At 41.4% G+C, this 23,281-nt stretch overlaps 2 protein-coding genes across 3 annotated transcripts in view; both read right to left on the reverse strand.

Moving 5' to 3' along the window:
• The window catches only part of LOC115571388 (testican-2), a 47,899-nt gene extending 41,796 nt beyond the window's left edge, over positions 1-6,103 (reverse strand). For both annotated transcript variants that reach the window (XM_030400778.1, XM_030400777.1), the window contains exon 1: positions 5,764-6,103. In XM_030400778.1, the coding sequence (XP_030256638.1) occupies positions 5,764-5,940 (177 nt within the window). In that variant the 5' untranslated portion in view covers positions 5,941-6,103. The remainder of the gene's footprint in view (positions 1-5,763) is intronic.
• Positions 6,104-10,247: 4,144 nt separating this feature from the next.
• On the reverse strand, positions 10,248-23,260 carry ascc1 (activating signal cointegrator 1 complex subunit 1). The gene is made up of 10 exons (XM_030400653.1): positions 22,909-23,260; positions 22,662-22,764; positions 22,468-22,565; positions 22,214-22,392; positions 21,984-22,117; positions 20,882-21,001; positions 20,648-20,772; positions 19,998-20,071; positions 18,161-18,305; positions 10,248-10,536 (listed from the first exon to the last, which is right to left on the reverse strand). Exons 1-9 carry the CDS (start codon positions 23,021-23,023, stop codon positions 18,189-18,191), a joined length of 1,065 nt encoding a protein of 354 aa, XP_030256513.1. The 5' UTR covers positions 23,024-23,260; the 3' UTR covers positions 10,248-10,536; positions 18,161-18,188.
• Between the last annotated feature and the right edge of the window lie 21 nt (positions 23,261-23,281).

Raw genomic sequence — 23,281 nt, forward strand, 5'->3', positions numbered from 1 at the left:
GAAACATTTGAGGTTTAACTCCCGCTCCCTTTCATCATATTCCTGCATGAATATTGAGTAGGATTTAAGCACACTTAGAGGCTTTGTGTAAAATGTAAGGAACCACTCATGGTAATCTAATTAATGCATTTATCACTGTCCTAAATTAAACTAATTCATAAGCACCAATGAGGCTAACCACCTCTCGTATTTTTGCCTCACTCTGTGCTAATCTTGACAACCGAAGGACCCGAGGAGCCATTTACCTGAGAAAGATGTAGCAATTCTCCCTCATTAAATATGTAGCTGGCACTCGAGCAGGTGCAACCCTTAAAACAGCCCTCTGTGGTTGGCTGAGAGGCTGCGCAGCTACTTAATGAGTTCCCCTCTCTGCTCTGCTCGGCGAGATGGGAGAATCTGGCCGTGAATGAACAGCACAGTACTGTCCACATGAGCCGCGGCCCTGAGGTCCCACTGAGCTGATCCACCCAAACGCACCAGAATGTAAAGTGGAAACGTCCAACCAGTGCGATGATTCAGGAGGACGCAATCAGCTAATTACAGCCGCCATTTGTCGACATTTGTAACCTGTTCGTCCGCTTTTGTGTGGGAGAATTCTGCACAGACGTGAGATCTACGTGCGTCGGGAAGATTTGATGTCTTGACATTTGCAATGTGTCGTGATTACAGCTTCAGCATTGATGCCAGTCATAATGGAGCTTGTATAACACGCTGTAACCTGCTGTGGATTATCCCAACACCTCCTGCCTCTGCAGCTGTTGGTGTTATTGTTCTTCCTGTCGACTCTTCCTCATTATGCCTCCATGCTGGATAATCATATGTGCACTGGTCCAATTTAAACACCAGTCAGATCAATCAAACCGCCATCACTGTTCCACGGAGCCCACATGGTGATTTTTTTTTTTTTTTAAATGCAGTATGAATATTCCTGCTCACTGTTTTCACACCACCTGCTTGCCAAGACAGCTAGTAAACAAATACGACCCCTTCATATTTCACACTGCGGCTCACTGCGCGGCAGCAGCAAAGAATTGTCCTATTGAGCAGAACCAAGCCAGCTCGACTGTCTATCTCTCTCTCCACAGTGTTTCCTCCTGCGCTGTGGTTCAGTATCGCCTTGATGAGATTTATATGAAGAGGTGGAATGAAGCAAGGGCACAAACACAACACCAATCTCTCCCATGCGATCCCATCAAAACCAGCCTGACTGACAGTAAACCAAAACAAAAGCGCTAAATACTCATGATCACGCTGGGTGGCTACTTCTTCCTTCAAACCAAAAACAAAAGAAAAGCTTGTCCAGAACTACAAAACAACATCATCTTTGACACCTTCAAAGTTAAACATTACTGGAAATGTCTCTCTGTGCTGTATGTAGCTAGCTGGTCAGTTAAGTAGCGGTTAGCTGGGGACTGATAGGGGTCTTTTTGAACTTTATAGGGCAAAAACCTTTCCCATGCTAGCCCAACTAGCCACACATGATGGCACTATATACCGCCATTTTCAAAACGAAGGCAAACGCTAAAATAAAATTGCCAAAAACTGAAATGAGTTCAGATACAGGCACACATTTTACACCTTAAAGATTCACATTTTGAGAAATATACTCTCGATCTTGTCATCGTTAAGACTAGCTCGCACTACAGCCAGGAGGCAGTTAGCTTGGTGACGTAAAGGCTGCCATCAATAAATATGTAGCTAGTTAAAGCATGTCACTTCCTGTAAAAACACTGTTTGTGTATCAATTAAACAAATAAATATGTATATTAATTAGCTTTAGAGATGCTGACAGGTGCACTTTGGATGGAGACAGGCTGTTTTCCCTGCTTCAGGTCTTTAAGCTAAGCTAATCGTCTGCTAGCTGTATAGCGCAAATATTTAGCCCACGGATAGTCCTCTCATCGGAGTCTTCGCAAGAAAACAAAAGATATTGATAGGTGTATTTTTTTTACTTTGGACAGAGGCAGGTAATATGTGTCACCTGGTTCTTTAGCTTGTAAGCTAATCATCTGCTAGCTCAAGCTCCATATGTAGCATAGGCGAGAGATGTGAGAGTGGTAATGATCCTCTCATCTAACTCTCGGCAAGAAAGCAAACTGAGATGCTGACAGATGTATTGTTGAACTTTCGGCAGAGACAGGCCAACATTGTTTCCCCTGCTTCCAGTCTTTAGGCTAAGCTAACTCTAGCATATATCTAGCTCGCAGATATGAAAGCAATATATCGATCCTCTTATCTAACTCTTGGCAAGAAAGCAACTTTGCAAATTTTCCAAAATGTTTAAATAATTCTTAAACGTAGAAATATATAGATACCGCAATCAGAAAATCAAAATAAGTTAAAAAAGTATATAAACTCTGTACTCCTGACGTGTTCAGATTGGGTATCCGTGCTCTTTGGTCAAACTTGAAAGCATCATTGCCTAAATATCTAACCAGCAATGGATGACTGCCTGTATTTCCTTTTTAAATCAACTATCCTTGCTTTTTAATGAAACGTGATCTGACCATGTCTTTGCATTACGTTACTTCTGTCCCATTTACACCTCTCTCGTTAAAGCTTTCACATGTTGCTGCAGTATCTTCCCTCGAATTATGTATTTACTGTAGCCTGCTGAATAGCAATTAATACCCTTTGGGTTTACTACACACACTCACACTGTAGATATAAAAAGTATCCACCCCCAACCATGACTTTTTAATCTTTTATGTTTTTTTATACATTTTAATCACAGCAGATTAATTCAACTTTAATGAAACTGATCAACAGATTTGTTTTCACACTGACATTTAAGAGACATCGTCTCTAATGATAAGTTGCGGAGGGGCCTAATTAATCCGCCGGGATTCTGAGTTGTACAACAATAAATCAAGAAAAAAGTCAGAGGGGTGGATATCCCTTCCAGACACCAGCGGTGAAACGATTAGCCGATTAATCAGTTTGTCAGTCAAGGAGTCTAATTTTAACATTTGCATTCAGCCACTTGGCAGTTTGATTAAAAGCAAACGCAAGGAACGGTCCGGGCCACAGCAGATGATGGAGAAGCTTCACAAATGAGACAATGTTCTACTTTTCCCTCATCTTTTTACTTCTGGACTGACCCAAACATGCGAACCCTACAGAAACGGCTCATCTCTCACTGTTCCTGCCCTCTGCCACTCAACCACAGAGCCAATCAGACAGGTGAAGCAGTGACAGCAAAGATAATATTCAGTTTCGCATGACAGCACAAATTTGTAGTTCAATTACAAATTCTCTGACGAGCCTTCTGGGCGCTCAGGCGCTCCAGGGCAGTAGGACACATGCACGCCACCGAGCATGGCCCAAATTAATACAGCTGCGATCTGGCCGCCATTGATAAGACTTTCCTGTGTGAGGTGGTATTTCTCAGCAATGAGATCAAACGACTGTCCAGTTGGCAAGCTAGAGGGCTCGGATGTGAGCTTACGGACTCCCACATCCTGATTCGGGCCATGTCTTCTGTCCTTTGGTACCGGGGAGGTGTCAAACCGCCGCACCGATGAGCTACCCTGACGCTTTACCATATCCACTGCCTTCCCATCGCCCACATACCCCCTGGTGGCCGTAACAAAACACAGCTCAACAGCACCACGAAATACAAGCGTACGGAATGACCATAAAGTTGAACACTCAAAAACAATTTCAACAACATTATGGCCTTTGTGAGGGTAGAAGTTATTGCAGGGCTGTTGTGTAAAACGGTATCAGATTTCGCCTGGTAATAACCGAGCAACAGAGTGTGTACTGGTGCACATATTCTTCTTGTGTTGTCTCACCTCTGAGCGCAACCGAAATATTGTCTAAAAATTCAGCATTCTTACAATCAGTTGCATTCACCTCACGTTCAAATTACCCCGGTGACGTATACAGACTGTCCCAGCAGTGAAACTTGTCTTGAAACCAGTTAAATCACAGAAAAGTAAAAAAAATATGTCAATCATATGCTAAACTGCTCCAAACAAGCTCAAATAATACCTGCTGTGCATCCATCCATCATTATCCAACACAATCCTGAACAGTTTAAACCAGATCTCCATTGTGACACAGCAACACGAAATCGAAGACTGACGGTCAGCAGTCTTGTCCTCAGGTTTTAACAGTTTGATGACATGAGAGGCTTTACCCTGTTAGACCCATCCGTTATACTCTCTACCCTCTGTCTGCATCTGGCCATTGTGGACATTGGTGGAATTTCATTAAGAGTTTGACATTTGCGGCTAGCGGTGAGGGGAAACCATTTTTTGAACTGACGTGAGTACACACAGTCCAACTATTTTCTATATAACAACTATATAATCTTCCTACTCCAAAACTGAAGCCCGCTCAAAACCACAATGGTATTCAGATGTGTTTCTTACTATCATTTTCTATTTCATTGGATAACTTAGAAGAGTTCTATATAGAAGAAATACTTTGGGGCGAGCAGATAATGGAGTAGGTCGTGTGTGTTTACTCCTTTACGTTCTACAACAGTGTCGGAAAGGGAACAGGGCCTCAGACGACGTAAAGTCTCCAGAACATCGTGCACAAACTTGAGAGAAACCTTGAGAGGAAACACATTATAGAGTCAACGGAGTGATGTCTTTCAGCCGCTCTACCACGAGCAAAAGCCCCCTAGTGCCTCCCCACAAACTCCGCCTATGCTTGTGGCAATATTGGGTCTTGCATAGGCTCCACTTGATTTATGAGCTTGATTAACCAAAAAACAGACTTCCATCTGGTCATTAAAGGTGTTTTAATTGCCTCTGTCACAATATTTGATCAATATCACCCAACCTTTGCCTTTTTCCTGGACTACAGGGCTGGCTGGTTGGTGGAACTTCCTAAAAATGTCATCATTGGTTGTTGCTTTTGCTCAATTGTCAGATTCAGTCATTAAAATGCTGTGACTAAAAGCCTCGTGGTCGAGATTCCTTCCGTGTGACTAATTCTGTCTGGTCTGATACTAAGAAACAGCAGAAAGGTGAACAAATGCCAACAGTTTGATATCCTGTCTGACAAAGACAACCAGCGAATGCCCACATTTTGAGAAGCATAAACTAGGAAAATTGATGCAGAGATTTGTCAGATTCAGAGGCCATTTGTAGCGAGCAGTCATCAGAATAAACAAAGCTGTCACTCCACAGCCCAGAGATGTCTGGACAGCAGATCCACAAGGGAGAAAGAAATGTTTGTTCCCATCTCTACTTGATGTTTTTTTTTTTTTTTGATCCGGGGGAAAGACACTTGCGATGTCTGTCTCGCTGTGTGGCTTTTCACTGTCGGAAGCCTCCTGTAACGAGCCCCTTACATTTTTCGTGTGTGCAATATGGCAAATCAATGAGGTATTGATCAGTGAATACAGACACCGTTACACCACACAGATAACCCAGAAGGAGCCCTCTCATAAGAAGGTCCATAGACAAAAGTGTCAGTTTTAAAGCTTGGTGTGTCTTCTACCAAATGAACGAGAACACAAGAGGGGGGAGGGAGAAAAAGTTAATGTTGATGAATTAATGAATCCATGAGGCACAACGTTTGATCATTTGAAGTGTTTTTCTTCAGCACAAACTGCTCGTGCTGCGCGCGTGTGTCTGCGCTCAGTCCACCGGTGCGCAAAAAAAAAAAAAAAAAAATCACCTGAGCGCCAAACACTCCACCGCAGACATCCAGCACCTCCGAGGTGGGAACAGCGACAGCTACGACAACCCGGTAATAAAACAAAACAACAAAAAAAACAAAACAAAAAAACACACCACTCACGTCTCTGAAGCGATTCCAGTGCTTGATCTTCCGGCTGTACTGGGAGATGGTTGACAGCCATTGCTCATCTTCCATGAAATTCCCGGCTTTCCCCGCCTCTTTGCCACTTTTCACGTCTACCTGGAGCGAGAAGCCCACCAGCAGGGACAGGCAGGCGGCGATCCGCACAGCGAACATGTTGCTCGGGCAGTTTTTGGGTTTTTGTTTTTTTGTTTTTTGTTTTTAATTTTGTGGTGGCGGTCTTGTGTCTGGGATGTATCCTCCTGTCCTGCTGCCAAGGATCCTCAAACAAGACTGCTGCTGCTGCTGCTGCTGCTGACTGAATGGAAATGAGAGAGAGGGAGGAGAAAGCGAGAGAGCGAGGGAGAGAGAGGAGGGAGGGAGGGAGAAGTTAAAGGAGAGATGAGATCCCGCACTAATCATTTATTTCAGCTCACTTGGTTTCATTATTTCAGTGTCTTTGCTGGGCTTTTATTCCCCCCCGTTTGTAAGCATCACACACACACACACACACACACTCCTGATAAGTCCCACTGCAAATGAATCACACAAGTGGAACAGATGTTTTATTGCTGTGCTGATGATCAACTCGATTTTTATTTTTCACATGTATTAAAAATCCTTTTCGAAACGAGCCAGTGTCTGTCTCATGTGTATGTCAGCTCCGCAGATGAGTGAGTCAATTAAACAATTAAGTCGGAAGAAATGTGAACAAATGGCTGCAGTTAAGATAATACCATGAAGATGACGAAGACGGGGGGCCCAAACTGGGCTCCATGGGTTTTCTGAGGGCCACTGAGGGACTGTTAAGAGGACTCGGGGAAAATGAGGTGAAATTAAGCTCAAAACGAGCTCTTAATTTGTTCATTAGCAGCACAGAGAGTGACTTAGATCAGTCCTCTCTAAAGGATTATTGTGTTATTAAAGGATAAGTTCTGGAGCTTCGCAGCAAAACAGCGTCGTAGCATTCTCCTAAAAAACTGATCTGGATGGGGACTTGTTTTCGTCTTGGGTAACCTAAGTCTCGGTAAGCCCTGAGATGCGAAATTGATATGAAAAGACGTTATTCACACCCCTTTTAAAGGCACCCAGTCTGAAGTGGGTGCATGAGTGCGATCGCACATCAAGGGTGTGAATAGCATCTTTTCAATTGAATTTGGGATCTCGGGGCTTCCGGAGACTTGGATTACAACGGATGAGCTGCGTGGAGCCATTTTGTGTTTTGTTCAGGCTGTTTTCTTATGTTTTCAGACAAATCCCCATCTACTTCTGTTGTTAAGGAGAATGCCGCAATGTTTTGTGAACTAATGAGTAACTAATGAGTCTATTGGAGTAACTACGGCGTATTACGTGTCACTTAACTGGACAGTACACAAAAAGCGTAACTAATGATTAAGTAATTAGTATTTAATGAGGCAGATCAGCAACTAATTGTTACCTCATGATTCATTAATTATTATCTCATCATTATCGACTACAGTATATAGTCCTGAAAACACAGTTATTTAGGAAATACTCATTAACGATTCATTAACTACCAAGTTGTCCCTGACTTATTCCTCACTCGCTCCTCAGTAACTACTCACATTTTTGTTACCGGCAAAAAACAATCAATCCAGGATTGCACAAAGAGACTGTATCCCCATCCACACCAAAGGGTATAAACAAATATTTATCTTGGAATAGAATAAAACATTAAAAAAAGGCAGTAAAGTATATAAAAGTTACACTTAAAGAAATGTAAAGTTATGTGAATACTTGTACAATATGTGCAGTCACACAGTTCCCTGCAAATCAGTGTGACATAAGCCTATTTGATGTCAAAACTTTGATTCCTTCCCTCAAATTTAAAACCATCTTTCACGGGTCTGAACACTAATGTCAGACTGGCTCTATGTGATTGAAGATGTATATTTGAGCTGCTGCCGCGATGCTTCCTTTTTCCCCATCAATAATCCGTGACCTACAGAGTTCTGCTGTACCTGCACATCATTCTCAGTCTGCCCACGTTACTCCAGCTGCTCCCTAAACTCTCCCAGCCCTCCCCGCCGCTCTCCATTTCAACCCCAATGAAGATAAACCTAATCCGGCGCTCTTGCTCAGACTCATTGGAGTTTAGGGTTACCAATATTCAGCCGAGCCTGAGTAGCCTTGGGCAGGATCACATTCCTGGGATGCTGCTTAGCTGGCCGAACTGCCCCCTCTGACACTGGCATCAAAAACGGTTGATGTGGCAGATGCAGGCTTTTTCCCTGAGTGTGCAGAGCTCCAGAATTTGGGGGAGCAAGGGCAGCAGGAGGAAATGTCCCGCAGCGTCAGCCAGCTGTGCACGTCAACAGTACCCCCGCGCTGGACATGATGTGTTAATCAAGAGGTCGTCATCAGTCATGTCGGGGGTTCGCTGCAGATTGATGCTCTCGCAGCTGAACTGGGTCGCTCGGAAGCGTTTAAAAGACTGTGCTCTGCCGCGCACCATTAGTTTTTACAGATTGTTTAAAGATGGTTTTGGGAAGCCTGTCTCTGGACTGTGGGCGAGAGGATAGAATCCTGAGGGGGAGTCCTGCAGGTTCAACAGCAAAATGGAAAAACATGTTGATGAAAGCTTTGAGTGCGTTTCCTCGTAACAGGGTACGTTTCAAAGATGAGAAGACTCAAAGAATCCTTTCATTTTAATTGCGTATCTGAAGTTGCAGCACAGTGACCAGGAAGCCCCGAAGGACTAGTCATCACTGCAAACCATTTTTATACCAGAGTACATGAGGTACAAGCACAGAGGATGCTCTAAGCATGTTTGCGCCTCACTGATCAGTTTGAATTTTCACAGTCAAGAAATCAAAGTCTCGAATCTTTAAACACAGCAGTAACAACCTCATATCAATTACAGAGTGGCCACTTGTGCCTCTCAGTCACGATGACAGTGGTGAATAACCCAGAACGGTGCCACGAAATGAACACCTCAGATCATCGTGTTAGCATTCAGCATGCAGGACTCGCGCTCCTCCGAGGCTTTCACAGCCCATCTGTGGCTGAGAGTCATAAGATGTGACTGAATGCTAAAATAGTCATTTTTGTATTTGTTAAAATGAAGAGAAAATAGTCCCCGGCTTGTTATCAGCTTATATCAGTGGGAGATTGGTGCTCTCAAAAAAGGTTTATTTACATTTTATTTTCAACTTTTTGGTTGATGTAAACCTTCCTCAGGTGCATCACTGTCTGCTGTGTACAGTACACAGATACTAGATAACAGTCATTGATCCAGAAGCTCCTGTGTTGTAATACATAGACAATGGGTGGATCACTAAATGAGCTGTCTTTTCCAATCCTGTTGGAATCTTTTGATAGTTTTACAGTGTTTTTTTCTTTAAAGAAAGGTGTTTAAATCAATAATTGATCGAGTTTAGTGGCTCTGACTGGATCATTTCTCCAGTACGTACATGGAAGTGTTAAGATTCTTATCCGTAACAGGTTGTTACAAACTTAACTGCATTTTTACCTACTTATAAAATCGGATTACAATTTCTTCCCTAAAACGGCATAGTGCACCTTTACCAAACCAGCTACAAACATGTACAGTTGTGTTCCAAAGGATTCTTATAATCTAACATCACAGACTTTGATCGTACTTTTACAGCAGATATATTGACATTACTTTGGAAAACAGAAAAAACACTGTATTATTTTACAGTAAATGTTTTGTTTTTGTAAGAAGAATACTCTGTTAGGTCTACCGTTTCTCCAGCCCATAGAAACAGCAGTCAGAGGGCACTGCACCATAACTTGAATCCCTGAACAAATCAGAAATATGACACCAGGCTAGATTTAAAGGCACAACTTCATCATCCAGTTACTGCAAATGTTGACTCATGAGACAAATTCCTGTTTTTTTTTTACGGCTTTTAACTGAACTTCCACTAAAGCGTGCCCAAGCTATCATGATATGATTGACCCCCCCCGAATAACGTTTGACTTGATTTTACTGACACTTACAAACATCCAAGACAACACAGTGATGCGAAGCCTCTTTATGTTCCGACGTGGAAGCAGCTTGATGCAACTTGTTTAACATCGTCCTCTACATGTCAGAGCCACGCTGTGGAAGAGCGCCTTTAATTGTAAAGAGATTAACTGATGTCATCAGTTCCTCCTGCTCCTCTCTCGGCAGATGTTGATAAAACTTATCTCTCCTGTTTCACCAAGCGTACTCAGTTTACACAAAGGGGGCGGCAAGGAGAAGAGCTTCATTTGAATAACATCAGACAACACTACAAGCAGCAACATTTGAGGGGTTTCTTATCTGTAAATATTTGCTGTCTTCAAATTAAACACGGCACATCCCCCTTTTCGCTCGTACACGTAGCTCAAAAGGCCCGACGCGAGCTTTGCGTCTTATCAAGGCCGCACATATTCTCACATGATGCAACAACTCCGTGAGGGTCGCCTCAGGAGCTCCTGCTTCACAACAATTAATTGCAACAGGCCAAGGATGGGATGAATGCTCCACACATTTTATTTATTCCTACAAGATTTACAGAGGATGTTAAAAAATGCAGCCCCTCCTGCCACCGTGAAGGAAAACAGAACCTGAACAGATGTTTGTTTTCCAACTGATTTTCGACAAAAAGATTCAGCAAAGAGTCGACAGTGCTTTGTTGTGAGTCCATTCATGTTGATCGTCTAATGGAAACTTGTTTCCCTGAAGTGCTTCGCTGTCAACTGAGAGTTTCCTCCATCGGAGGGAACACGTTCCATCCTGCGGCCACGTCCATCGATGACCTGCAACACCAAATCAGTGATCAATATATGCACTTTACATCACCCTGAGGCTGCAATCAGCGATTCATTTCATCTACACGATCTCTGTTGATTAAAGTTCCTACTTACAAGAAATGTTGATTTTTGAGTATAGTAGTTCCCAACTCGTCAAAAACAGGTGACCTCTCCTTTTTTTTTAAAGGTTCCTAGCTTGTCCCAGCTTGTCAACTGTGACAATATGACGCTTTATTACTCTTTATTTGATGTAAATAAAGAGTGTTTGAGTTTCGGACTGTCTGTTGGATGAAAGAAGCGATTAAAAGAGCATTTTTCTTATTTTTCTGTTCATTTTGTAAACTAAAAATGAATTGCGAAAATGATTGACGATAGTTGCAGTCTTCACATGTAATAATGGTAACTTTCCTCTTATCACTACTGTTTGCTTGTAACGTGTGCATGGTCTCTTCTTATGATGTCATTTAAAGTGCCATTAAAGTATACAATATTGGTGACACAACAAACACAATAACAACAAACTCTTATAAAGTATTTCTTCTCCGGCAGCCTCTGATGTTTGTTTGTGAGGCGGTTACAGCCTGTGATAGCTGCGCTCACTGTAAAGTGCACATGGAGGAAAAAAAAAGAAAAAAGGGAAGTCTGAAAGTAAGTTCCTGGATAGGAGAACCATCAAAAGAAGTTATTTTAGAAAGTTGAGGGGAGAATAAACCACATCGGGAGGCATTTAATAAGTAATCTCAAGTGACTTACAGCTGTAAGTGGAGCTGCTATATACGCGTATAGATCTAATTCAATTGGACTCAAACTGGGTCACACAGCTATTAAAAGTGCAAAGTTAGTTGAGAGCAGTCTGACAGCAGTTTGCTTTTGCCAGGAAAGAGCTGCTAGCTGCTGTTTTGCACTGCGGGCAGCTGCAGCAAGGGGTGGAAGAGAGCGCGGCACCTTTTTCAATTAAATGTACACAATAGACAGAAGCGGGCTACGACTCTGAACTCCTGACGCGCTCAGTCTCGCCGGATGGTTTATTTTTAGTCCGCACATTAGGAAGCTTACGCCCATACTATAAATGACAAATCCCCATCAGTTTCACTCTACATCCTCCCAATAAGAAGCAGCATTAAGTGCAGCTGGAGTGGATGGATAAAACATTTGAAAAAGAAGTCAGAAGGAGGATTTGTTTAAGAATGTATGGCTTCTGAAACTCAACTTCAGTCTGAGCCTTCTGAGCAGCGGCAAAAAATCATCATTCATGCCTTAAAGCTCCACAAATCACTATATTTATATAAACAACGCAGAACTATTGTGGGGTGAAAGGTGTTGCTTGTAGTCACAAATCCACAGATGTTATGCCCGATTCTACAGTTCTGGCATCTTTCAGCTGTTGTTTTAGTTTCAAGCTACAAGAGGAAAATGTTTTCACCTTAAAAAAAAGCTTTGAATAAACCCACCTGCTCAACACCAAACAGCCAACAGACACAGACAGTGACAAGCTGTTGAAAATAGTGCAGAATTTAGCAGCTAAACGTTCAGATATTTCCCTCAAGAGCTGGTGGAGGCCAAAAACAGAGCTGAAACGAGTGCCAGCGTTACTCCTCGTCTGCTGTACGTGTCAACTATCTGCTGACACATTTGTCAAAACAACTTTGTGAGATGATTAAATGTCAGTGTTGTGTTTATAGCTCGTTCTGATGTCCCCCAAGCAGACAAAAAGGAAGCAAGCGAGCACTGAGCTAATTATTGAAACAGCTCAGCCAAGAAGGACTCATATTTACATTCCGGACTTTCACGAGCACAAGCGTCTTGTCCGTGAGTAGACATATTTCAAATGTACCAGATAACTAGCACTACAGGTAAGAGGACAAAATATGCACTTCAGATTTTGAGGTGAATGCCGTCATCCTACCTCTGCAGCCCTGAAGCTGGCGTTGCTATATAGACTCGTTTTATGTCACAGTGTCATGTAAACGGCTCATTGAGCGAGAATGCTCAACATTTCCTCTTTCAGGCATCTTAAATTTGATGATTTCTTTTGCCTTCATGCCTTGCATCATTTTTTATAAAAGTGAGAATCTTTGGGTTTTGGTCAGAAAAAACTACTTAATGCGAGACACTGCCATGGGTTCATCTTAACTGTCGACCGCAAGTTTAAGTAATTTCTGGCATGTTATGCAAACCTGATTCCAAAATAGTTCGGACACTGTGTAAAGTGGAAATCAAAACAGAAGGAAGTCATTTGCAGACATGCTGTGTTCCTGCATCCATGTAAGAGTATCCTTAATAAAATCGCGTGTTTCACAAAGTGGTGAACCTCGCCCCATCTTCGCTCCTGACCGACTGAACCTTTTGAGGACGCCCCTTTCATTCCCAATCACGATACCATCACCTGTTCCTAATACACCTGTTCACCTGTCTTTACCCAGTCTTTTGTTGCCCCCGTGTCAACGTCATAAAAATTCAGAATAAGCATTTATTTACAAAAACATAATGTCGATGATCAAATTCTGTTTTATTAATGATTTACACAGCGCCCCAACTGTTTTAGAATCAGGCGCTTAGATTAAACACCAAACAAGGTATAGCGAATGAATCAATAATAAAAGTGTGTTACAGCCCCAAAGAGTACAAAAAGTCAACAGCAGCTCTGGATGACTACCTGCTGTTCAAACACACTCGGCTTTGCGCCTCTCCTCCCTGTGTGAAAGCCTCCAGCAGTAAACAGACGTGGACAGCTGCAGGCAGCCTCCACACTCAGCACTTTGAATGATAAAGAGCTGCTGCGGGGATCACCTGCCTTTCTCGCTGGAGACACAGATTAGGCATTTCAAATACCCTCGCCTTGGCTGTCCGTCAAGGCCGCTCATGCCCATTAGCGACAGAGTGATTAGTGTGAAATTCCAACGGCGGTGACACTCAAACTGGAGAGTCACATCCGACATGAGAGAAAAATCAAAGAAAGGTGCGCGGCCGCGTTTCACCGCCAACAACAACCAATTTAAAGGATTCGTCCGCATCGTCTAGATCGGTTATAGATCACCTTTGTAACTTTGTTCAACCAAATGACCTTCATAAATACAATCAAAGGATTCAAGCTTGTAAACGAGAACACATGACAAAAGGAGTACGACGCTACCTACTGAAATGTCATCTCCCTCGCTGTCGAGTTCATCCTTTCAGATAATTGGATTTTCTTTAAAATATTCACCGCTCGCTCTGTTAAATGAACCTGTTCAACATTCGTGCTTTAAGGAACACGCAGGTAAAAAAAAACAAAAAACCCCAAACGTGACCTTAAAAAGTAATTAGGCGCTTAATCGATTTCATGTGTATTAGCGGTCACTCCGAGCATGCAAATCAAACATATCTACTGTATTAAAAAGGTCATGTCGGCCAAAACGTCGTCTTTTTTCCCCCCCAGCAGATGTTAACGCCGGCCCCTGCTGAATGAAAACCTAATGTCTAATTACACTATGAAAAATTGCGCAGTGCGGCTCTGAATATCAAAACCCCCAAAATGTGCTGAAAGGTTTGACAGTGATCAAGTAAGACCCGTTTCACACAGCTTTTGCATAAAAAAAGAAAAAAAAAAAAGGCAACTTTGAAAACTGGCATGAAATTAAAAATGCAAATTGGATTGAAGTCTAAACAATACTTTGGTTGAGATAACACAAGCCTTCAGTTACCCAACATGATATGAATTCTCATTACTGAAAGGTTCATTGTGCGTTTTTAAGAGTGTTATGGGGTCATCTTTCGCAGTTACTTTGCTTTCACCTCATTTAAATTCACAGCTCTTTCTTTCTACACGGGAACGAAAAAAAGGAAATGAATCAGAAAATAAGTTTTAATCAGCTGTTTAATTGGCTTGTTTTTATTTTAGTGGGTGTCACATCCGAGCCTTCTAAACATTCAGCCTCTGTGTGTGACTCATCCGTGCATATAAACAAGCACATGCCTTTCACACAATGCTGCAAAGACGACTTAACTGTTTAACATTTTAATTAAAAAAACCCTGCTCCCGTGTCTCCTCAGATCTTCAGAAATAAGGACGCAGATCCGCAGAGGGAACAGGTCCGCGGCAACACACGCACACGCACGCACGCACGCACGCGCACACACACACACACACACACACACGCACACATGCACACACGCACGCACGCAAACACACACACATTTATCCGGCTCACTGAAAGGGACACATGCTAGTCTCAAAAAATCTCAAGGGGTCATGTTGGAAGTTCCCACAGCAGGAAGCGCAGGGCTGACTAATTAGGGTGAGAGATGTGGCAGGGACAAAAAAAAAAAAAAAAAAAATCTAAATAAGCAAGCTCACCCACACAGACGTGCGCAGCAACATGATTTTGTCAAGAGTCGATCCAAATCATTACCCGTACCGTGGGCAACTGCAGGAGACAAACAAACACTGTATGTAGCTTGTTTTCCCCTGATGATCTGAGCGTGACAAAATGATCAGCATGCGCCAAACAAATACTGATTCCAGCTTGTCAAATGTCAGAATCTTCCATGTTTCTCGGTTTAATATCTTTATAGATTAAATATATTTGGGTTTGGGTCTGTCAGTCGGACAAAACGGGTTATTTGAAAGGTGTCAACTTGGGCTCTGCCAGTATTTATTACTATAAGCAAAATACAGACGTTCATAAAATGGAGTATTTATGCAGTATATGTTTGAACTGTAGATGTAAGCAGTTATAAGTGTTTTAACAAACAGATGATGAATGACGATATAATAATAATGATTATAATAATCTGAAATATAACATCAAAGGAGAAGGTGTAATCGCCAACATAAGCGCTATGATCTGTTGTAAACATCAGCGGCGCATTTGTTCTGGAAGACCACAGGATGTAGGCTATATAAAGAATACTAAATTGATCGTTCAGTTATTCAAGAAAATAATTCACTAATTAACCAACACTAGAAAATAATCATTACTTGCATCCCTGGGCCGGTATATTCCTGATCTATGCAACGAAACACACACACGGCCGTTTTAAACAAACACGTAGTCCCGACATCTTATTTTGAAACACTGTCAGATTGAAATGTCACTAGTGTGCGAGTGTGTCTGTGGGTGACGTATGTTCCTTCACATGTGTTTTCAGTGCCATCATTACTGAGGACATCTGCCGCAACGCATCCTTAATCATGTCCCTGCCAGAAGAAACAAGGATACACACTCTCAGTGAATTTCATTAACTCGCAAATGATCTTATCTCGTTCAACCCTCCTTACCTTGTGTGCTTATGCGCAATGCTATTGGCATTTCCCAGAATCCTCACTGTATCTGTTACCTGAAAGGATGTGTACTCCTGACCCACTAACAAGCATGCTCTCAGGAGACAGGGAGTGGCTAATTAGGCCTCTTTCCTGGGTCTGAAAAGACATATTTTTTGCCAAGGCAGTGTCACAGTCAGTGCATGGACGGCTTGGCTGGCCATTTCCCGATGACAAAATTTGCATGTCCCTGTCTAATGGCGTGTGTTGACACGGCTCCAGGATAACGGGGGTGGGGGGGAGTCACGCCACTGCTGAAATGGGAGGGTGGACAGCACGGGATGGCAGAGCTGACAAACAAAAAGCACCCTCAGTTTTCATCAGTGTAACTTTTGGCTGCTCTGCTCCGATCGCCTTCCTGCATGCCAAGCAGACAGCATCGGCAGCTGAGGGGCGGGCTGAAAAAAAAAAAAAAAAAAAAGAGGCAAAAACAAGTGTCTAGGCTCCGTGTCCGGTGTCTGTATTCACGGACACACTCAACAGAAGGGAGTGGGAACAAGGTTGTGGTTCGTGTGGGAAGGGCACTGATAAAAAAAATTGAAAAAAAAAAAAAAGATGGAAAAAAACACCCCAGACTGGTGTAATAAATCATGTCAGTGACGCATTAACACATTTATGAGGCAGTGAGATGAAAGGAAATGGATAATACTTGTTTTTGACTTCAAGTAGTGAGAGAATGAGAACAGATCAGGGTGAAATTCAGCTGAAGCGATGTGACAGCCATTAAAGTCTTTATTATTTGGACTTGTAAATTCCACATTTGCTCAATCATTAAATGTTTAAGTCTCACAGTCGGCTAGTTAAAGTTTCTCAAAATAGAGCAGACGGGGCCGGCTGAAGAACGGTGGCAGAACTCAGATCAGCTATTTCAGCTATTATGGTTGAGCGGTGAGACGGCGCAGGGAGGCTACTTCAATTATTCAGAACATGCCATGAACGCCGACTTCCTGTATGACCGGACTGAATATATATGAGATGGGCCGGGCACGTGCGGCATTCCACTGTGCTTGAAACGTGGGAATAAATGACCGCCGACTGTGAAAAGAGCAATGTGAAGGTCATTCAAGGGGCAAGATCCACCGGCTACACCAACAAAACACACGTAGCGCATCGCTTTTTACTTGATGTAATGTTCGTGGTGGTGGTATAAGGTTCTGTCACAACTTTGTAGGTGCCATTACCATCTCCATTCTGCTGATTCCTGCTTGACAGAAGTCTTCTGCGAGCACCGGGTATGAGCCAACTCCTCCCGTCTGTTTTAAAGTGCGCTAATCTGTTAAATCAGCTGCTGTGGGTCCTCTGTAGATACTTGAGAAGTTTAGAGACTTGCCATCCATGTTTTGCACTGGGACAAATTGATAGTGGAACTCACGAATGTCAGCTCAGAAATATCGATTTAAATCAAATAGTCTGACACAACAAGAGTCTGTTGGATAATTAATAACAATACAGCACATTATTATATTAGATGGTCACATATATGGCGTGTGAATTTTTAATAATGACCATCAAATAAATGTAGTGGACTAAAAAGTACTGTATTTTCCTCTGAAATGTACACGAATATAAGTATAAAGTCACAAATTATATCAAATGTGAATACTCAAGTAAAAGTATCACAAAATGTACTTATACTAGTAAATTCGTAATGTTTCGCCACTGTGTTCAACATAATGTTACCTATAATATTTTTCTATATATACATCTCTGAAGCCTGTGAACAACTCCTATCTGACTTTATTTCTGCAACAACCCAATTTCACACACAAACACCATCATCTCCTCCTCTGTGAGAACAGTTTACAGACAAGGTAATTGTGTTCGACTATGACTTCCATCTAAATAAAATCTTTCTATTGAAAAAACCCAAAACAAATCTTAAACCATTCCATTTTCAAAGTCAAGACAAAAGTATTTAGCCGAGAACATGGAGGGTTTTTGAAGCCTTTCATGTTTTCTTTTGATTTCTTGTTCCATTAAAACGTATTCCTCTTCACTTATTTTGATGTTGTTTGAAATGCTCTGGGTAGTTATGTTTTTATACTTCAGTCTCCAGACAATTGGTTCTTTTCAGGGAATCCGAGTCAAAGGGATTTTTGCACGCCATGTTTCATCTTTTGATTGGGCTTTGGTCTGAAATTTCAATCATTCTTCACTCTGATCATTTTATTTTCCAGCACAAACTGTTCCCAAGGGGCTTTGGTAAACAAAGAATTTTGTTTAGCCTCAGACAGACCAAGTCAATTGCAATAAAAACTAAAAATATGCTGCCACCTAGTGGACGACACTATGAAGACTGCTTCAATAAAAATGTAATTCACTGCCCACCTCAGAATATGCTCAGCCCTGCTGAAGCTCATGAGAAGTTGATGCTCCCTGCAGACGAGTAGTAGCCTGTGCAATCTGACGAATACCTCTGGGACAGCAGCACGGTGTTCAGCTCAAACTCTCCAAAACGATGAGCGCGAAATATCTGTAATGAAATAAAGACTTCAATAATGCAAATCTTCTTCATTTAACTCATTTTGCATTACAATTAATCTATTTCACGGTAACAAAGCAGTCGAACGACTCAGTGATATAGAAAAGTTGGCGATGTGTTCAAGAAGTCGAGCCTCGTATGGCGAAAAGATGATGAGCTGTCACACTCAAACATGGTGTTACTATGGTTACGGGCGTCTGAGTATGTGGTAGGCACCTTTTGTGTGACTTTCAGAGAGAAGAATATCAAGGATTTTGTTATTCAGACAAAGATCTTCTCTGCACTCTGGTGAATTTCTGAGCTTTTTTTTCTTTTTTTTATCTGCAGTGTCAACTTGGTGTCACATTTCAAGTGTCACTCACAGAGAAACTGCATCTGGAAGATTTAACAGACTCTTTCATAAAAAAAACCAATAAAAACTCTCTTCTTTGAGTTAAACAGGCATGTTCTTGTTTCTTAAATTACAGGTTTGATCACCAAAATCTCTGGCAGTGTAATCTTAAACTTTCAAAAAGCCAATAGATAGAAAATAAGCTGTAAATGTAGAGTATCTAACTACCACATGATCACTCCAATTAGACACCTTGAATAAATTACAATCATCTTACAATTGTTACAAGAACCGTCCGAATTGTTGCTCATGTGCAACAGGTCTTCTGGCGTATTGTGATTTTGATAATATTTCAATTAACTGTGCAGCCCGATTCAAAGAGTAGCATTTTTTGATCTAGACACGTAGGACATGCCGATATTATTCAGGTTTTAGTGGACATACATTATACAGCACATTTGTATTATGTATTTTAATTGGGGTTTTACTGCTGGATATTAAAAACTCTGACCTTTACAAAAAGGTGGTCGAATGGATGGAAAAGGGCAGCCATGTTCATATGGATGACTACATTTTCATTAGTCAGGCAAACAGCTTTGTACAAATATTATTCAGGGCTGCACGAAAAATAAAAAAAAAACACGTTTTGCTCAAACAACATATTATGCAGCACTAATGTTCATTGTCTTTTTCAGAATTAGGGCAAAAAACAGAACATGTTGTTATTTTAAATACAAAAACCTGTGTTTTTCCTATTGTGACAAGTCAAAATGTAAAAAAAGAGAGGAACAAATGTAGATGTTTGTGATTTAAAATGGAACAACCATGACTCATTACTAAGTAGATCTGGTGGGTTATTGTCTAATTACATATGGCAGCTGGTCTGGGAACACAATCATTTAATCATTTAGCACCACCATAAAATCAGGACACCTTTCATGACTGTTGATAGCAGTGAGTCAGCCCCCTACATTAACCTGATTATCCCCTGTACATGGTAGAGTGCCATCAGAGCGTTCCTCCCCAAAGACCTAAATCTCTCTGTTTTAAGACCCATTAATTGGTAAGCTCTCACAATATCCTAATGGGACTCCAAACGCAGTGCAAATGTCAACTACAGTTGAAAAACCTATGCATGGTATGTTAAATGTGCAGTTTTGCATCAGTTGTATGGTGCATCTCCACATTCTGTATATTTTAGATGTTTTCATCCAGCCTATACCTAAAAACTATTCTAATATCCTCATTTGTGATTGCCATCTGGTATTAACAACAACAGATTATAGTGAGTCTGAGTGTTTATAAATCTGCAGCAGTACAAAGGTCATTCAAAAGTACACAGTTCCTCTAACCTTTAGTATGTTTCTGGCATCAAAAGCCTCTCTTTCGCTCATGGGTTGTCTTCCTTGGCTGCCCGTGTCTTCAACTGGAAAAACACCAGAGCGTCAGAGACAAGCTGACAAATATAACACAGAGCCATAAAATACAGATAGTTTATCTCCTGAGCAAATAAACATGTTTACTGACTGCAACAGTAGGTGACAATCAAGGCCATTTAGATTGTGAAACAGGAAGAAGAAAGAAAAAAACAAACAGATTTTTTAATAGGATTTGTCTACATGCTGGCAAACATTGTCAGCAGTGACACAGCCCCTCCCTTGTGCCGTGCTGTTGGTCAGCTCAGTACAAATTTGAGAGCTGGGGCTGGACTTTATCCATGGACAAAATGAAAGAAGCCATTGTCAGAGTACTTGGAAAACACGCTGCTTGGTACACGTAAACAGATCAGTGGCCAAACAGAGAAGTAGCTGCCTGATGCCTACATTCAGGAATCTGTTGTTCTAATTGTTCAGCTCTGTCGTCACTGCAGCACGGGTCTATGCCAAAAGATAATGAGGGGACATTGATAAACAGGTCTAGGGAGGGAGCTAGCAATGTAATCAGAGTGGTTCACCAAGTTTGTTTTTACACAAACCACAGGCTGTGTGTGTAGCGTCTCTACCTGTGGAGTCCTTTCTGAACAGAGTGTTCATCACGGTGCCGTGCAGCTTCACCCTATCCCACTCTCTGACCATCAGCCCCGCAGAGACAAAGTGCTCGACCAGCCGGTCCGCAATTACCTGCAACCTTAAGAGCAGACATATCCAAAATTTAACTGTGAAAAACAGATTACAGCAGGATAAAAACGTTAAAATTGTGAGAGGTTTTTGACAGGATTTGTAACTGATTCACTCACTTGTCAGATCCGTCTTTCATATTGACTTTGGCATACAGGACGTCAACCATGGCTGGGTCGTCATTCATGTACTCGATACCTTTCACCTCCAATGGCAGAGGTTTTCCCTCTGTGAGGTCCCTGATGACAGACAGCAAAACAACTGACTGCAGTGACTCACCTTGCAGATCAAGTTTACATTTTATGGTTGCCATTAGATTTTATACAACCATTCCAATAATCATTTTTCCAGCAAAGTTGTCAAACATTTACTGGTTCTAGCTTCTTATACGTGAGGATTCTCTGCTTTTCTTTCTCATTTATGACAGTAAATAAAGAGTCTTTGGGTTTGTTTTTATGTGTGTTATTAGACACCAAATCTACACTAATCTGAACTTTAAAAACAAGAACAATAACATAAATGTATAAGTTATCTTCGAAAAAGGCTGGTGTTATTTTATATTTATCTCACTGTCAGTAAATCTTATGAATAATTTAAAAAAAAAAACAACTATTGTTAGTCTCAATACTCTTGCCCAGCCTACCTGCAGTACTGAGCCCAGAATCCATTCATTACAACTAAAGACATAAATCTTTAAAAATGGGTCACGAAGATATTCTTTTTTATCTTTTTAAATTCAGTCTCAGCACCTTGTTTATTGCAGGTGGATCCTGTAGTTTTTAGCACAAATTACTCAAAAAGGAGCAAACATTGTATTTGTTAGGGACTATTCACTGCTGTGAATTCGATGTGCTAGTGAGTATTCACAGCAGCAGGACGGTGTAAATGAGACTGTTAAAAAAAAAACACTGTGCCACGTTCATATTAAATAAGGAACATGTCATCCAGTGCAACAGTCTGGCTCACTGATGTGTGTGATGTGTGCTTGTCTATAGTCTTGGTTACACAAACAATACTTGTCAGTAGGATCAATTATTTGTTGCTTTTCATGTGCTTTAAATAAGAAAAATATTGAATATCACTTGATTTGTCCTCTTAAGCAGTTATTTTACTATAAGAGAAACCTTCTCTTATTTTATCTCAAATAATAAGTGTTTATTAGTTAACCAGTTAGAAAATCTTATCGTATGACATAAAAAAAAACATTATTTGGCGACCTACCTGATCACATTTTGACACTCTTGGAGGTGTTCACATGCTTTCCTCACTTCCATTTCATTTAACAGAGCCAGGGTGCCGATTGTCAGGTGAAGCTTTGCAGGGTTTTGAAAGATGCTCTCGTCCACTCCACGATCCTACACATCAGATTACAACAATTTGTGAGTAGAGAATTTAAGAACGACTTAATGTCCGTCATCATCACCATTTAGTTACATGTCCCTCCACAGTACCTGTGAACACTGCTCCAACACCTCGTCTTTAAATCTCAGGAATCCTTCTTGTATTTTGGGATCACTCAGTGAGAACGACAGGAAGTGGGTGAAAGGCTGCTTTTTCCGGAAACTCTCGACGAGAACCTCAACTCGGGTGACAGCAGATGAGACTGCGGCTTTATGGGAACCTGTGATAACTGTGGGACGAAGGAAGAACGTTTAGAGATTATACTTTGTTTCCCAGAGAGCTCTCTGATGCTCTTAATCCTCACCAATCTGTCCTTCTACTCCTGGTTTGGGGATGCTGATATTCGTTTTCGTGTCAAACTCCAGACGTCTGCGTGTCTCTCCTTTCTTCCCAATGATGTACCTGTGAAACAAGGACACAAAGAACCACAGACATAGTTACACTTCTTAGAAACAAAACCTCTTAGGCTTTTAAAGTTATGGGAGCTATAGATCTTACTTGTAAAGAACACTTGGTATATCAATGGCACAGCGGTATCCTTTATCCGTCTGTTCAATGAAGTTGGTATCACAGGTTTCATCATCTGCAAGGTCCTCACTCTCTAAACATGGTAAAAAAAAAAAAACAAATATACAAACACATTTTGGTTTATTTTTTTTAGATAAATGTGGCTAGAGCTTGGCAGCACTGTTTGTGACTTTATACAAATATTTGTACTGGTTTTTTTAACACTGACAGGACTTACCTGGTGGTCCCATGTAAGAGAAATCATCTTCTTCCTCATAGTTTTCTTCCTTTATGATATTCCTTCGGTATATTCTTCCATTTATGTTGATCAGAGCTGGACGTAAAACCTCCATAATGTCAACTGGCTAACGTTAGCTTAACATAAACTAAGCTGACAATATAAATACGTATCTGGGCAGCTCGCTAGCAATTTAGCTACGCGAATAACTTTTCAAGAAATGATTTAATACGTGTTCTAAACACTTATTCAGCCGACTAGTTTCCCACGTTTGCTACTAGCTAGTATGTTGACGTTCACATACGGTTTCCCTGTTTTACGACACTTCAGTGGATCTACAACCGGAAGTGAACGGTCACTATGGGAAACGAAT

Source organism: Sparus aurata, chromosome 20, assembly GCF_900880675.1.
Source record: "Sparus aurata chromosome 20, fSpaAur1.1, whole genome shotgun sequence".
Lineage (NCBI taxonomy): Eukaryota > Metazoa > Chordata > Actinopteri > Spariformes > Sparidae > Sparus > Sparus aurata.

What these genes read in the sequence shown, in the direction of transcription:
- ascc1 (XM_030400653.1), bottom strand. Translation starts at nt 23,023, where the DNA reads ATGGAGGTTTTACGTCCAGCTCTGATCAACATAAATGGAAGAATATAC. An exon ending in TGTTGGAGCAGTGTTCACAG is followed by an intron (nt 22,118 to 22,213) that starts GTACTGTGGAGG and finishes TCTGATGTGTAG; the next exon opens with GATCGTGGAGTGGACGAGAG. An exon ending in ATGAAAGACGGATCTGACAA is followed by an intron (nt 20,773 to 20,881) that starts GTGAGTGAATCA and finishes TCTGCTCTTAAG; the next exon opens with GTTGCAGGTAATTGCGGACC.